General features: G+C 33.9%; 1 protein-coding gene across 1 annotated transcript; it reads left to right on the top strand.

The window, feature by feature from the left end:
• The first annotated feature begins 585 nt into the window (after positions 1-585).
• Positions 586-3,821, top strand: LOC115704054 (probably inactive receptor-like protein kinase At2g46850). Its single transcript, XM_030631275.2, has 3 exons — positions 586-2,033; positions 2,138-2,221; positions 2,607-3,821. Exons 1-3 carry the CDS (start codon positions 1,238-1,240, stop codon positions 3,689-3,691), a joined length of 1,965 nt encoding a protein of 654 aa, XP_030487135.2. The 5' UTR covers positions 586-1,237; the 3' UTR covers positions 3,692-3,821.
• The last annotated feature ends 14,492 nt before the right edge of the window (positions 3,822-18,313 follow it).

The following is an 18,313-nucleotide window of genomic DNA, read 5'->3' as shown; positions in this document are numbered from 1 at the left end:
AGACCTCACCACGTACCAAATTAGTAGGGTCGGTTTTAAACATAAGCGGGTTAGGGCCGCGTTCAGGGTCTACTCATTTTAAGGGTCCAAATAAAAAAAAATACGTTTTAAAAAATATATATTTTTAATTTAATTTTAAAATATCATTTTTTTTATAGTAAGTGCCATTTTTTTTTTGCTTATAGACTGTTTCAACTCAAAGCGACCCTACAAATTAAGGATATATATCTCAAAAGTATCTATTGGATAAAGTATGTATCACCTAATTAGTGATTTATATTTCTTAAGTGTAATATTTAATACTTAATTTGACGAATAAGAATATTAAATATTAGACACCACGTAATAGCATTTCTCGTATCTAGGTTACATATATACAACATTACCGAGGAGGTATATAGTATAGTATATAGTGCTCGAGTCGATAACATTTGCTTCTCTTCTCATATATTTATATATACATTTCTCTTCATTGGGAATGATAAGACCAAAAGTAAAGCATACCCAACTTTGTTTTTATAAGCACAGATGGCACCCACAACAAATGTATAACTCTCAAATTTGTGGCACCTTACGTGCATATAATATAATAACGTACTAAAAAATGGCTTTTATATTATAGATCTGACATTCCGTAACTCTCAAACTATGCTTATAGACTAATATATTACATATATTTTTATATCTTTACATGTAGTATATTTATATATTAGCTTATTCGTTCAACGTAATATGCATTGTTATTATACCAAGTCTCGAAGGCCATGCAAATTGACAATATTATTGTAAATTAATTTAATTCTACTAAGAGCCACTACTACACTGAGTTGAAGTGCTCACACATCTCCGCCACGCTCACCAAGTTCACGCCATTCTATGTAATATTATATAGTACGAACTGTACCCCATTTCCCAGACCAATCTTCTTCACTTTCCCCAACTTCAAAGCCTTCCCTCAACACCCCAATACCTCTACGATCTTGCCACGTCATCATCTGATTATGGTCCCACTTGACGTGGCAGATTGTAGGCTGCAGTCCTTGCCAACATTGTGTGTGCTCTATGGTACTCTATCACACCTCTCTTATAAGCATTGTTTTGTTTAAGACATTATTATGTACGTATTCTATGACCAAGCTACTACCCTGCATTCATTGCTCTTCTTCTCACTTTCATTTTCAGAAAAATAATTTCCACAGTCAAAACTTTTTTTTTTTTTTTTTAATTTTCACTGGCAATGTTCCCTTGGCTTCTGACTTTCTTTATCCTTCTTCTCAGATTGATTGCTGACTTTGCCATATCTCATTCTCTCCATGAACGACAATTTATAGCAGAACCTGCTCTGGTTCTAAATGAGTGTAACGACACGTGTGGAGAGCTCAAAATCCCATTTCCATTTCACTTGAACACTTCTTGTGGGGTGGTGGCCTCTAACACTAATGCTTTTCAACTCACTTGTGTGAATTCAACAACCCTTTTTCTCAACATAGGCTCTCAAAAGTACAGAGTTGTTGAATTTTACTCTGATGGTTTACTAGTGAACTTTCCTGGACCTGGTTCCTCTTCATGTCGTCAGTACAATGATCTCAACTCCTTTGGTTTTGAGGAAAACGACAACTATGCAGTGTCTTCTGAAAATGTCCTTGGGTTGTATGATTGTGAGGACTCTTCTTTGTGCAAAGCTGAATGTGAAGCCATTGACTTGCCTGGTTGTGATGGAAGTGGGACTACTTCCCCTGCTTGTTGCTATCCCTTGTCTGATCACAGCGTTTGGCGTCTTGGAGACAAGTTTTCAGTGTTTTCCAAGTTTGGCTGCAGAGGATTCTCCAGCTGGGTTGTTCTCAGAACCTCAACAAACTCGGCAAAGCGCGGGGTTAAGCTCGAATGGGCGATTCCAAAGAACTTGTCCAGTGCTGTTTGTGCTGCCAATGCTTATATTGCTAATGCCACGGCTGTCAAAGCAGGGGTGAGGTGTTTGTGTCAAGATGGGTTTGTTGGAGATGGTTTTGCTAAAGGGAAAGGGTGCTTAATATGTGAGTAGCTTTCTTGTTTTGTTGTGTGATATAAAATTAGCTCTTATGAATTTGTGTTTGAGCTGTCTCATCAATATGTTTTGGTTACAATTTGTTTGACACAGCATGCATCAAAGACAGGAAGGAAGTGTACGGAAATGAGTGCATCAACAAAAGACACGGTGACAAGAAACTTGTGATTATAGGTGGTAAGTGACCTAAAAAAATATGCACATGTGCACTAAATTTGAGTATGAAATGTAATTAGAAAGTAAGAGAATGAAAAGTTTCATACTAATAGAAGGAAAGTTACGATAAGGGGTGTCATCTCAAAATTAATTGACAATAAATGAAGTATATTTACAATTTTATAAGTTAGTTGATATATGAGACACTTTTATATGCAATAGTTTAAAATTCAAGTAAAAGAATTCATAGTATAAAATGAAAAATATGATAAGGCATATTGGGTCACAGCTCAAAACCTCAAAACCAACTATGATGTCTTACTAACACATGAATGTATAAGTTTTGATATCATGCAATAGTTTTGTAAGAAAATATTGTGGTCACATTTTTTTTTACACCTTGCAGGAGTTCTTTCATCTGGTTTCATTGTTGCCTCTTTCATTGCACTCTTTTGCCTACTAAAACGTCCAGTGAAGCTCGACTCATTTGACACCAACAAATCTCATTTCCATGACAGTGTTTCATTTCGAAAAGCTTGTACAACTCGGCTATTCGCATACCATGAGCTAGAAGAAGCCACAAAAGGATTCGAAGAGGCTAGAAAACTAGTAGATGGTGCCAATGGACCAATGTACGCGGGTGTCCTTGCTGATGGATCACACATTGCTGTCCACAAAATACAATGCGAAAATGAAAGAGACTTAATGCAAGTCCTGTCTCAAATTGAGGTCTTATCTGCTGTTCTACACCGTAACATGGCTCGTCTTCTTGGCTGTTGTATTGACTTAGCCTATATGCCATTAGTAGTGTACGAGTACCCTTCAAATGGCACTTTAGAAGAACATTTACACCAAAAGAGAGAGCCAAAAACAGGTCTTGAATGGCCAAAAAGACTCAATATTGCTGCTGAAACAGCTAACATTCTTTCATTCCTTCACTATGAGATCTCTCCTCCCATATTCCACCGTGATATCAAACCAGGTTCCATCTTTCTAGATGAAAACTTCTCAGTCAAGATTGCGGGATTCGGTGTTTTATTCCCAACTCCCCGAGATACACAAAAGAGCCATGAAAATTTCAAGTTTCAGAAGAATGATGTGTGTGATTTAGGCATAGTTCTTCTTCAAATCATTGCAGGGTCAAATAAATTGGAGTTAGTACCAAACGTGGCATTACAGAAAATAAGAACAGGGAAGCTAGAAGAGATAGTTGATCCATTTCTTTACTACCATGAAGAACCGAGTTGTGGTAGAGAACAGATTGAGATAGTTGCAGACTTGGCCACAAGATGCTTGCTTTTTGGTGGGGATGGTAAGCTTGGAATGGTTGATGTGGCTAGAGAATTGGGACACATAACAAGATCTGATGGAGTTGATGGAGGTGGTTATGGTGGTGGGAGTAAAAGAGTTCCTGCTTTGGAAGAAACTTTCTCAAACTCGAGCCTTCTTCAGATGATATCTATGTCTCCTGATTCAATACATCTGCCTTGATTATCAAAATGTTGTTTTCAAACAACCCATTTCCCATTTTGATTAAGCATGTCACAAAATGTCTCATTTGAAAAAAATCCTAAAGGCATTGAAATGTATGTATATGACCAAACTCTTTATACTAGCTAATTCATGTCTTTTTTTTTTTATTTTTTTATTTTCTCTATGACTAAAAACTAATATATATATATAATAATTTAATTTGATTTAAAATGAGTCTTGCCAGCTGGCATGTGTGAAAGTTTCTCTCTAGTTTTTCGAAGGTTTTTTCTGCGTCTGTGACTGGTTCTTGCGACTGGATTGTTCTATTGTTCCGTTTGTTGCGTTTTCACCGGTGGAGCATGGCGTCGAGTGTGTAGGTTCTATCGTCGCTTCTCATAGGTTTCCAGAAGGTTCAGGGTTGCGTTTTTGGATTGAATTTTCTCGGGTTCTGGGGTTGTTTTTCTGGTTTTGATGGCTTCGACTAGTACAACCATGGATGACATGGAGTATCAGTACGGGCATATAGAATTGGATGATGAGGAAAAATGTGGTTTCGAGATTGAGGACGACGTTGAGGAGGCGATTCTGGTGGACGATCGTTGGTGTTTGGTGGGGAGGTTTTTGAATGCGAGATCGATAGATTTCGAAGCTATGAAACACACGTTGGTTGGGTTGTGGAAGCCGGGCAAAGGCTTGTTTGTCAAGGAATTGGGGCCGAACCTTTTCCTATTTCAGTTTTACCATGAGATCGATATCAAGCGTGTTATCAATGGCAGTCCTTGGACTTTCAATCGGCTACCATTGATATTTGGTAGAGTTCCACGAGGTGGAGATCCGAAGGCTGTAAGGCTTAATCAACTTGATATGTGGGTACAGCTTCATGGCCTTTCTACGGGATTTATGACGGAGAAGATTGTCTCTACAGCTGCAAACTACATTGGATCATTTATTGAATCAGATACTAAGAACTATAATGGTCTTTGGCGGGATTATCTCCGAGTCAAAGTGACGGTGACCATTGATGTCCCATTGAAACGACGAATGAAGCTTAAGAAAATGGGTGGTGAGTGGTTTTATGCCAATTTTAAATATGAATTTGCTCCGACGTTTTGCTTTATATGTGATTTGATAGGTCATTCGGAAAACTTTTGTCCTAAGTTATTTGATACACTTGAGGACGAGATCGTTAAACCCTATGGGAGCTTTATGTGTGCGCAACCACGGAGGAAAAATTATTTATTGAGCTCTCAGTATATGCGTACGGGTACGGAGTTCGATGAGCAATTTGGCCATGCATCCCCGGTGCGACATGAGGAGGAGGACGATCGGCCGACCATGCAAACTGGGAAGTTACCTTGTTTGGAATTTGAAAATAATCCTCAGTCAAAGGTGGTTAATGATATTCCTGATTTGGTGGATGATGGGAATATTCCTCTTAATGAGAATTTGAATAATAATGGCAATAAGACTAATGTTTCCAAGTCTAGTGTCAATGAAAGAGGAAAGTCGGTTGTGTTTAGAAATCATGTGCCAAGTGGGAAATGTCAACCTTCTCTTTTCCTTGGTGGAATTATCGGCCCACATGGAGGACAAGGAGGCCGTGGGCTTTCTACTGAGTCCAAAAGAAGGCGCCACCAAGATGGGGTTGGTGGGCCTGAATATGTTGACATGGATGCGGAGGATAATGCTGATATGGATGTTAATGGACTCTCAAAAAACGAGTTCGAGGTGGGTGCTGGTTTCCAGGTCCACCAGGCATCATGAGTACATTAAGTTGGAATTGTCGTGGGATGGGCAACTCACGAGCGATACAATTCCTATATGATACCGTGGCCCATAGGAAATCGGATTATATCTTTTTATGTGAAACTTTGTGTCGTAAGGATGTGTTAGAGCGAGTTCGAGCTAAGTTGAAGTTTGAAGGTATGTTTGCGGTTGATGCATGTGGTAGGAGTGGGGGGTTGCTTTACTATGGAAGAATAAGGAAGAAGTCAAAGTGTTGAACTATGCCACAAATTTTGTTGATGTGGAGGTTCGGCCTAGTGATGTTGGGGAGTGGCGTCTTACGGGGTTCTATGGTGAGTCTAAGATAAGCTTGTGTGGGGCTTCTTGGGAGCAACTTCGGACGTTGGCTCATGGAAACACTCTTCCTTGGTGTGTAATTGGTGACATGAACAATGTTTTATCTCAAGAGGACAAAAAAGGGGGACATCCCTACCCAAACTGGTTAGTTGATGGCTTCCGGGACACTATTCAGGAGTGTGGGTTAATTGACTTAGACATTGTGGGGCATCAGTTCACTTGGGAGAAAAGTCGTGGCACCGATAACTGGATAGAGGTTCGTTTAGATTGTGCTTTGGTGACAGAAAGTTGGCTCCAACTGTTCCCACGGGCTAAACTTATTAATCTTGAGGTATCTTCTTCTGATCATTGTCCCATTTTCCTTGATATGGTTCGACATAATATAGTTTCTAGGAGTCGCAAATTTCGTTTTGAAAACTGCTGGCTTTGGGAACCTCTTTGTTATCAGGTAGTAAAGGAGTATAATTTAGCGGGTATCCAAGAGAAGATACATGTTAGCCCAAGATATGTTTCCAAGAGGGGGGGTGAATTGGAAATTTATACTAATTTCGGTAAATCAAAACTTTTAACACAAAATTAAGCAATTAGCCACTTAATCAAATAAAAGCAAGTAATATGGCAAGCAATATATTATGACAAATAATCAAACTTGTAAAATAAAGAGTTTAAGGATTAGAAGATGCAAACTCTCGATTTTTACAAGGTTCGGTAGAACTATGCCACCTACGTCCTTGGTCTTCAAAGCTATGGACCTAGCTTTGAGTTCCAATATCGAGCCAAGTTAACGGGCTTGACTAACCCTTACAACCGGGGAATTTTTCACCAAGGTTTTTCCCAAACCTCTCACAATAGTTTTCTTCCAAGGACTATCAACCTCGCCGGATTGTTGAAGTGCCAATCTCACTTTTCTCGGGTTGTTTACAAAATCGGTGTCAACCTCACCTACAACCGAGTTGTTTTTCTACCGGTGCCAACCTCACCTCTCAATATAATGAATATGTAATTTTGAAATACAAAGCAAACTCTCTCTAATAAGATGGAAAACAAAGTAAAATCCTAGAGAGAATTGCAAGCACACTAGAGAAGATAAGAACAAGTTTGGCTCAAGTGTGTGTGGTTGGTGTGTTTATGAAAAGATGATAATTCTTTAGTTTAGAACACTTAGAATGATATTATATGATGAATAGAAGCTCAACCAACCAACATTTTTGAGTGAAAAACGAGTTTATATAGTGTAGGAATGAAAACTAGCCATTTATAGCCGTTAGCACATTTTTCGAGGCCACTTCAGCTGTGATCCGGAATTCCGGATTGGTTACAACCGGAATTCCGGTTGGCAACCGGAATTCCGGATGGGAACCGGAATTCCAAATGCAAAAGGTTCATTTTTTTTTCGAACTAAAACGTGCATAACTTTTTACTCGTTTATCCGATTTCAAAAATTCCAGTTGCGTTCTCTTAGTTAAATTATATGTGATCTTAAAAATCAATTTAGAAAATTTAGATATCATTTTTTGTGAAATAACTTGTCGCACAAGTTAGTGAGCCAAACTTTTGAACTTATAAATCCTAGTGTACTATGCAAATCACTTTAACAAGACTAAAGCAAATTTATACCATTTTATTTTGAGTAGTCTTGATGTAGATGAGCCTCCTAGCTTGATTTACATGTTTTTGATCCCATGTTGAATTTTCCCGAGAGTTGACTTTTGACTTTGACTTTGACTTTGACTTTCGGTTGACTTTTGACTTTGAGCTTTTTGAAGACCTTTTTTGAATAGGGTGACTTGTTGATCCCTTGATGAATCTTTTCCTCTTATGAAGTATGAAGTAGTTTATATACTTGTTGAATCTACTTCTTTGATTATGTTTGACTTTACCGAGCAAATATAGATACTCTGTGAACTTGCTTGCAAAATAATCAAGAAAAGATTAGTAACAAATAATAATCAAATATTTGTTTATCATCAAAATAAATGAGTGAATGACTTTTGGTCAACATTCTCCCCCTTTTTGATGATATCAAAATATTTGATTATTTTAACGGAAAGAAAAAGTAAATTGAAACATGTTGAGTTTAGCTCCCCTTTAATGTATGCATATGTTGTTTATACCGTTTTACCTTTGCATATTTAATGTTACCCTTTCTTAACATGACAAAGCTCCCCCTTAATCATATACTCAATAAACTTGTTAATACTTGAAAACATAATATGATTAATGCCAAAATAATCAATTCCAATATTTCTCCCCCTTTTGATTTCATCAAAAAGGGTGGCAGAGGAAGCAAGGTCAAGCTAAATATATTTCTCCCCCTTAATCATACAAGATATGACTTGTATCAATGAAGCACAATGGGTAAAGAGAAATTTCAAAATGCATAAAAAGATGAAAGTTCATATAGTCAAAACAAGTTTAAACATTCAATCTACCAAAAAAAAATATGTCAAAAACCTTGAAAGTAAGAGATGCAGGTAAATAATGGCATGGTTATGATTTCAAACCTTTTCTCATACCTCAAGTATGATAAAACAAATGTGTTCATGCACTTAAATCAATTAGATGACAAGAGTTGAGACTTTTTGCTAAGTTTTTCAAAAAATTTAAGCAAAAACAACATATGTACCAAAAATTAGTTTTATGCATCCTTTTTGAAAAATTCTTTTTGTATCAGCTTAAACATGATTAATATGAAGTGTACAAGCTGGAAAAATAGAAAAAGCTTCAAAAATGAGAGATTTTGGCAAGTTTTACTCGTTTTGGTCATATAAGGTCATTTTAAGCAACTTACTTACTAAAAATTGATTTTATGAAAAATTTTCATGCAAAATCTTTTTTGACAGCTGATATATGATAAAACAAACATGCTCAAACAAGAAAATCAGAAAAAAAAGTCAAAAATCATAACTTTTCGGTAAGCTTTTCGATTTGCTTAAAAACTAGAAATCTACCAAAAATGAGTTCTATGCAACCAAATTGAAAAATTCTTTTCCCAGTAGGTCAAAAATATCAAATGTGAGGTGTACAAACTTACGGAATTGAAAAATAATAAAAATTGAGCACGTTTAGAGAAAAACACTCTTTTAGGTCTTAAAAAGTCAAAATTATGCAAGATAGTACCAAAATCAAGATTTGAGAATTATTTTTGAAAAATTCTTTTTGAGACATTTTATATATGAGTATTTAGAGATGTACAAGTTTTCAAAACAACAATTTTCTCAACAATATGAAATTTTGGCTAATTTCACCCATTATGGCCTTAAAAAGTTGAAAATAAGCAAATGACATACCAAAATTTTGTTTAAAGTATATTTCAATCAAGAAAAACCTTTAGGCGTGCTAAATACACTCATTTGGACATGTTCAAACATATAAACACATATACTAGCCAAATATGTAAAAATTCACATATTCACTAGTTCAAAGGTATGTCCAAAGTTCACCAAAAATTTGCATAATGACCTATAATGTGAATTTTTCACCATGTATAGTTCAAGAATGTCAAAACTCAACTAATCAAAACTTTTATTCATAGAAATAGTATGTGACATACCAATTAAGCATGTATGCATAAGAGAGTGAACAAGAAGGATCAAAAGCAAGTCAATTAGCCAAACACTTCAAATTTCATTTTCTTTTTATCTAGGCATCTTAATCTCATCAAAATAAGTAGAATGAATAAGAATGATATTACCGATTCCCAAATTTGTTAATTTAGGTTGTGTTCAAGAATTGACACGCTCTTTTTTTATGCTTTTTGAGACTTGTTGGTAATGTAGGAAATTGGCATTCTTCTTTAAGCATTAACACCCAAGAGCCAACTTTGGTTCCTCTTTATTGATACCTACAAAACAAACTTATATCTTTCTTTTGGGTACCCACATGAATTTGGGTCCTTTGATGTTAGTGTTTAAAACCTTTGGTATCCAAATAGCCTTACCAAAATAGGCATTCTTTTTCACATGGCAATAGGATTTAGTATGACCATCTTGGTTACAATAAGTGCAAGTTAAGTTCAAATTACTAGATGATTTGACAAAGAAATTCCTAAGAAATTTTTGTTTCACACTAGTGTTATATCCTATATCACTTTTTGAAAAAGCACATTTTTGACTCCCAAGTATCATTTCAAAATTCTCTTTTCCTTTTGTAAAATTGTAAACCACCTTGTTTAAATCATCAATTTTAGCTTTCAAGTTTACAACATCTTTTTCAAATAAGGAACACTTTTTGCATTGGGTTTCAATCAAAAACTCAATTTCTTTGACTTTCAAAGCCTCAACTTCTTCAAACAATAAACTTATTTTCTTTCTTTGAGTTGAGCTCTTAGCAAGCAATTTTTCAAAATCAACAAGCAAATCATTGAATGATTTTGATAATTCATCATAAGACATATCAAGTGCATCATCATCACTTTCACTTTCAAAATCACTTGTATGGTTAGGATTACTTACCTTATCATCAATGGCCATAAAGCAAGTGTTGACTATCTCATGTTGTTCATCTTCAGAACTTTCTTTCTCACTTTCACTCCAAGTAGCCATCATTGCCCTTCTTCTACTCCTCTTTCTCAAAGGACAATCCGTTTTCATATGACCGGGCTTTTTGCATTCATAGCAAATAATTTGATCATCTTTTCTTGAGCTCTCCCTTGAGTTGTAAAATCTATTTGCATTCTTCTTGAACTTCAAAAACTTCTTAAAGTTCTTTGTGAGTAGGGTTATATCCTCCATATCACTATCAACATCCTCACTAGCTTCACTATCATCATGTGAAGTGGATTTGAATGCAATTGTGTTCTTCTTCTTTTTATCAACTTCCTCTTCTTCTTGAGCATTCATGAAAATCTCATGATTCATGAGAGAACCAATGAGCTCTTCCAATGGTAGAGTTGAGAGGTCCTTGGCTTCTTGGATGGCAACTACTTTGCCTTGGTAGGCTTTGGTGAGACTTCTCAAAATTTTGGTCACCATATCCTTTTGTGTAAGTACCTTGCCAAGAGAGTTCAAACCATTAGTAATAGTTGTGAAACGAGTATACATGTTAGCAATGGTATCATGTTGTAACATCTTGAAATTTTCATATTGAGTAACTAAAAGTTGAATTTTAGTTTCTTTCATGGCACTAGTTCCTTGATGAGTTACTTCTAACATTTTCCACATGTCATGAGCCGAGGAGACATGCTCAATATTTTTAAATATATCTCTATCTAGTCCACATATTAAAGCATACTTAGCCTTAGCATTCTTAGACATCATCTTCTTATCATTTTCATTATATATATCATATTTCTTTATAGTTTCTACACCATCTACAACATGCATAGGAATGTAAGGACCATAACATACAATATGCCACAAATCATAATCAATGGATTGAAGATACGTTTCCATTCTAATTTTCCAATAAGGAAAGTCTACCCCATCAAAGAATGGTGCTATACTTGTGCTTAAACCTTCTAGCATGTTATTGTGTGAATTGCTTGGAAACGCCATGCTCTAGATTGTGAAATCTAATCAAATTATTTGAGCCCTTGCTCTGATACCAATTGTTAGCCCAAGATATGTTTCCAAGAGGGGGGTGAATTGGAAATTTATACTAATTTCGGTAAATCAAAACTTTTAACACAAAATTAAGCAATTAGCCACTTAATCAAATAAAAGCAAGTAATATGGCAAGCAATATATTATGACAAATAATCAAACTTGTAAAATAAAGAGTTTAAGGATTAGAAGATGCAAACTCTCGATTTTTACAAGGTTCGGTAGAACTATGCCACCTACGTCCTTGGTCTTCAAAGCTATGGACCTAGCTTTGAGTTCCAATATCGAGCCAAGTTAACGGGCTTGACTAACCCTTACAACCGGGGAATTTTTCACCAAGGTTTTTCCCAAACCTCTCACAATAGTTTTCTTCCAAGGACTATCAACCTCGCCGGATTGTTGAAGTGCCAATCTCACTTTTCTCGGGTTGTTTACAAAATCGGTGTCAACCTCACCTACAACCGAGTTGTTTTTCTACCGGTGCCAACCTCACCTCTCAATATAATGAATATGTAATTTTGAAATACAAAGCAAACTCTCTCTAATAAGATGGAAAACAAAGTAAAATCCTAGAGAGAATTGCAAGCACACTAGAGAAGATAAGAACAAGTTTGGCTCAAGTGTGTGTGGTTGGTGTGTTTATGAAAAGATGATAATTCTTTAGTTTAGAACACTTAGAATGATATTATATGATGAATAGAAGCTCAACCAACCAACATTTTTGAGTGAAAAACGAGTTTATATAGTGTAGGAATGAAAACTAGCCGTTTATAGCCGTTAGCACATTTTTCGAGGCCACTTCAGCCGTGATCCGGAATTCCGGATTGGTTACAACCGGAATTCCGGTTGGCAACCGGAATTCCGGATGGGAACCGGAATTCCAGATGCAAAAGGTTCATTTTTTTTTCGAACTAAAACGTGCATAACTTTTTACTCGTTTATCCGATTTCAAAAATTCCAGTTGCGTTCTCTTAGTTAAATTATATGTGATCTTAAAAATCAATTTAGAAAATTTAGATATCATTTTTTGTGAAATAACTTGTCGCACAAGTTAGTGAGCCAAACTTTTGAACTTATAAATCCTAGTGTACTATGCAAATCACTTTAACAAGACTAAAGCAAATTTATACCATTTTATTTTGAGTAGTCTTGATGTAGATGAGCCTCCTAGCTTGATTTACATGTTTTTGATCCCATGTTGAATTTTCCCGAGAGTTGACTTTTGACTTTGACTTTGACTTTGACTTTCGGGTTGACTTTTGACTTTGAGCTTTTTGAAGACCTTTTTTGAATAGGGTGACTTGTTGATCCCTTGATGAATCTTTTCCTCTTATGAAGTATGAAGTAGTTTATATACTTGTTGAATCTACTTCTTTGATTATGTTTGACTTTACCGAGCAAATATAGATACTCTGTGAACTTGCTTGCAAAATAATCAAGAAAAGATTAGTAACAAATAATAATCAAATATTTATTTATCATCAAAATAAATGAGTGAATGACTTTTGGTCAACAATACAAATGTGTGGGGAATCTCTTTCGGTTTGGGGCAAAGATTACTCAGGTAATTTTGCTTCTCGTATAAAATATTGGAAGAAGGAGGTGAGGCGGTGGAAACAAGGTAGAGATCCTGATGCAATTTCTAAATATAAGGAAGCTGAGACAGAACTTTTTGAAGTTCTCACTCTGAAGGAGGTGTTTTGGCGTCAACGATCGAAACAATTGTGGCTTCAGAAGGGGGATAAAAATAGTAAATTTTTTCATGCAACGGCTTCTTCTCGGCGTCGTATGAATGCTATTGATAAACTCCAATGCGAAGATCGAAGTTGGGTTGACTGGGAATCGGGTCTATCAGATGTCATGTGTTCTTACTTCCAGAATCTGTTTGCTAGTTCCAACTGTATTATGGATGATGTTCTTGATGGGATTTCTGCTTCTGTGACTTCAACTCAGAATGACTCTCTCTTGCAACCCTTGACTGATGAGGAAGTGAAAGAGGCTCTATTTCAGATGCACCCAGATAAATTCCCTGGGCCCGATGGCATGACTCTGGGTTTTTATCAAAAGTGTTGGGCAATTGTGGGTAATGATGTCATCAAACAGGTCCGCTCTTTTTTCTTATTTGGTCAATTGCCTGCTGGTCTTAATCATACTAATTTAGTGTTGATTCCTAAGAAAAAAAATGCCACTACTATGGGTGATATGTTGGAAATTATTTTACCAGGATCTTAGATCTACTCACAAGTATGTTGATTAACACCCTAAATATGAATTTCTAAAACGATTATAAAATTAAACACATATAAAGTATGAGAAACCTTACATTGGGTGCAGTGGAATAATATGTCTCCTTCCGTTTAGATCTCTAACCCTTGTATCCTTTCTGTCGCATAGTATTATCAAGATCTGAACCTGGATCTTTTTCTCTCCTTCCTTTAATGCTGAATCTACTTCTTGTTGAATGTCTTTCTTCACGATCTTCCTCACTATGATTGAGGTACTACTTGCTGTGTGTGGGCACTACTCTATCACTAAGAGGTTCGAAATATTCAAGGAAGAAGAAGGAGGTGAAGGTGGCGGCTAGGTATAGAGAGAGAAGGCTCAGGTTTTTCTCTGAAGGAAACAAGATAAGAAAGTCTATTTTTCCTGAAGCCATCACTATCTATTTATAGAATACCATATAGGGTTAGGTTTGAATTATTTGGCATTAAAATAATGAAAATATCAGATGATAAACCCTACAAAGGTGGCCGGCCATGGCATATTGGATTTGGGCCTCAATTTTGCAATTTTGCTGTTTTATCATTTCTGTTGGGTTTTATGCCCTAAATAAAACTCATTTCAATATAATCAGATTTACTTATTAATATAGATCAGAAATAACATTTAATGTTGCATGGTTCACATGATTTATTTCATGATCATATGTACATAATGTATAGATTCATCTGAAACCCTTTTCACATACTTGATCCTGTTTATTGTGCCGTCAACACATTGGAAAGTAAACATGACTATGTGAATAAAGTTTCCTAGATTTATCAGACACAGGGTTTTACTGATATGATAATCTACAACAAGAGTTTACTTGTATTTGGAGAAATACTATGTTCTTTCCAGAACATTGGTTAAAGTAAAGCTCAGGTTGGATGCATGGAGTATGCATCGGAAGGGACCGATATTGAACTTTGACTTAGATTTAATTAAACTTACCGTAAAATCTATTCAAGTCAATATCGCCTAGTTGATCCTAGATCAAATGATCTTAATACTTTTATGATTAGGCTCAATCTTGAAAGGCTATTCGTGTTCTTTGAATTGTTAGTTAAGCCTACTTTTAGGCCAGGGTGATACGTACTTTTTGGGAACACGGTAGTGCAATTGAGTGGGAGCGCTAGCATAAACATGGAATCTATAGCTTCTATCTGGCGAATAGTAAGCAAAGGATGATCTCCTTCGAGCTTGACCAAACTCAAATAAATGGTGGAGATCTCATTTCACATAAGCTGAAATATCATTTATACAGGGTCAAGTGTTTTAAGGATAAAATACATAGTAGGGTGTTACGGTAATTTAATCCCTTTACTGTGTAGATCATTCATATAGAGGATAATTGATCACATTAGGATTATAACAATGGATAACTAATGATGTGTCTATATGGTGGAACATATAGAGCATTCTATATACTGAGAGTGCAATTCTAAGTTCTATGCGTGGATTCAACAAAGAATTAATAAGTTAGTGAATTTTAGTGCTAAATTCTTGATCTACTTATTGGAAGCTCGGTTATATAGACCCATGGTCCCCCCACTAGTTGAGATAATATTGCTTGTAAGACTCATGTAATTGGTTTTGATTAATCAATTATAATTCACAAGTTAGACTATGTCTATTTGTGAATTTTTCACTAAGTAAGGGCGAAATTGTAAAGAAAGAGTTTATAGGGGCATATTTGTTAATTATGATACTTTGTATGGTTCAATTAATAAATATGATAAATGACAATATTATTTAATAATTATTTATAGTTATTAAATAGTTAGAATTGGCATTTAAATGTTTGAATTAGGAAATTGGCATTTTTGAGAAAATCAGATACAAAAGGTGTTAAAATTGCAAAATTACAAAAAGCAAGGCCCAATCCATTAGTGTATGGCCGGCCACCTATTGTAGGTTTTTAAGTTGATTTTTTCATTATTTTAATGCCATATAATTCAAATCTAACCCTAGTGGAATGCTATAAATAGATAGTGAAGGCTTCAGGAAAAATAGACTTTTCTTCTGACACTTTCTGAATCAGAAAAACTGAGCCTTCTCTCTCCCTATCTTTAGCTACCACTTCTTCTTTCTTCTTCCTTTGAATTTCGAAATCCTTAGTGATTAGAGTAGTGCCCACACACATTAAGTGATACCTCAATCATAGTGAGGAAGATCGTGAAGAAAGATCATCAGCAAAGGAGTTTCAGCATCAAAGATTCAGAGAAAGAGATCCAGGTTCAGATATTGATAATGCTCTGCTACAGAAAGGAATCAAGGGCTAGATATCTGAACGGAAGGAGCCATATTATTCTGCTGCAGCCAATGTAAGGTTTCTTAAACTTTATATGTGTTTATTTCATCGTTTTAGAAAGTTCATATTTAGGGTGTTAATAAACATACTTGTGAGTAGATCTAAGATCCTGGTAAAATAAATTTCTAACAATTGGCCTCAGAGCCATGGTAATTGATTTACTTTTTAGAAATTTGGACTTTAAAACGATTGTTTGTATGTTTTTGGATGGTATCATGTTGTATTGGGTGTTATTTGATGATTGATTGATGTTTGTAAATTTTCGTGAAAAATAATTGCGATTTTGTTTCTGTAATTATTTTTATTGGATAGTATGGAAAAAATTAAGCAAGTTAGCCTTTTACAGAACTCAATTTCGATTTTATTTGAATTAGTTATGAATTTTTGAAGATTTGAAAAAATCGGGGCTGTGCTGATATTTTCCTGCAATCGCAAATCTGTCCGTACAGTTCACAATTTTTTCGTTTTTCTTCGATTTTTCATGCTTTTTCATGGAATTAACTTCCGATTTTTGGTATAGTTTTGTATTTATACTATTACTATTCCTAATTCAATTCTAATTATCTTTTTGAATTAATTTAATATTTTTTTTAAATTTAATTCAAGATATTAGTGTAATTTGAATTTGAATAGAATTAGTATCTATCTTCTTGCTTAAAAATCTATCTTATTTTAAAATTTGATTATATCTTATCTTATTTTAAATTTAAAAATAAGATATTTATAATCATGTAATTTTTAAATGATATAAGATATTTTGCTAATTTTTTAAATTTTGTTATTTTATTTATTTAAATTACATTTAAAATTTGAAAAAGATATTTATTTATCTTTTCTAATTTTTTATTTAATTTTTATTTATAAAATAACATTTAAAATTTAAAAGTAGTTAGCAAATTTTTTAAATGATATTTAGGTTGGTTGAAACCTAATTTTTCAAAAATTGTAGGTTTAATTTTAAATTTAAATTTTTTAAAAATTTCGAATTTTTCAAATTTTTTTTAAATTTTCGAAATTTTTTTTAATTAATTAATTTCGAAATTAATTATTTAATTTAAAATTAAATAAATCCTACATCCAACTATCCAACTAACCTTGTTGCAGGAGTATGTGTTTTAGCTTATTTGTAAGTTTTCAAAACCTATTATTACTTGATTGCAAATAGCCATGGTTACTTTTTGCCAGATCTAATGATCTGATGGCTCCCTTGGTCAAGATAATAATTTGTAACAGGTATATTTACAATCTTCTTTCATCTGTGTATGACCTAGCAACATGATAAGACCCATCCAAAGTGTGCCTGTGTGAGCCTATGTGTTTAATTTGATTATAGATACATATAGGTTGTTGTTGCTAAAATAAATTATCATAGTTCTTGATAGAATTTATTTAGGCCCATTTAGTTATTGGGCTTATTCAATTAATAACAGTTGTTCTTATTAAGGTTAAATTCCTCTCTTTTGGGCCTTGTGTGAGAGTTGGGAGCCATAGAAGTGGGTACGACATACTGAACCCAGCACCCCCTCACATGAACCACCCCAATTGTGAAGGCCCATTTGCCTGATTTGAACAACTGTACTAGGTTAATTACACTAGTTTAACCTAATAAAATTGATTAGCAACATAATTAATTTCATTTATTTAGAAATTAATTTAAGAAAATTATAGTTTAAAGAATTCTTTAGAATGTATTTTCTTGTATTTAATTAAATATAGAATTATAACCATCTAGATTCTTTCTGGAGCTTAATTTAAATTTTTCATTAAATATTCCTATTTAAGTTGATATTTAGTTATCTACAACTAACCAACTTAAATCTGAATATCTTTTGAATTTCAAATTTAAAAATTAAGTTGAGGAATTTTAGGTATTGGTTATTAAGATTCTTTAGATATTTTTTAAGTTAATATCTTTTCGAATATTAACTTAAAATGGAATATTTTCAAATTAAGTGGTTACAACTTAATTTTTGATATTTAATTAAATTTAAATTTGAAAAAATATTTAAGTTCTAGATTTTTTCTAATACAACTTAAATTAGATATTTTTTTTTTCAAATTTTGTGGAAAAGATACTTAGTCAAATAAGATATTTTCTAGATAGTTATTTCTAGACTACTTATTATTTCTAATATTAAATAGGAAAATATTATACATTGTGAAATTAATTATTTATATAATTAATTTTGGTACAATTTATTGTAAGTATATTTTTCCTAGTATTAAACTAGAGACTAATAATTAAGCCTTCTCTACACTTAATTATTTATTTCTTGAATTTAATACATTTAATTAATTTGAAAATTGAATATCTAAGTTGATTTTTATCATCATACTTAAATATTTCTTTTTCATGACATTTAATTAAATAGAAAATTATTTTTAGTTGAAATTTATTTTTTCAACTAAATTTAAATAATTTTCAAAAATATATTTTTTCTT

Source organism: Cannabis sativa, chromosome 1 (assembly GCF_029168945.1).
Source record: "Cannabis sativa cultivar Pink pepper isolate KNU-18-1 chromosome 1, ASM2916894v1, whole genome shotgun sequence".
Classification (NCBI taxonomy): Eukaryota; Viridiplantae; Streptophyta; class Magnoliopsida; order Rosales; family Cannabaceae; genus Cannabis; species Cannabis sativa.
The sequence above is the reverse complement of the archived record's forward strand: the minus strand, read 5'-3'. Positions and strand labels throughout refer to the sequence as shown.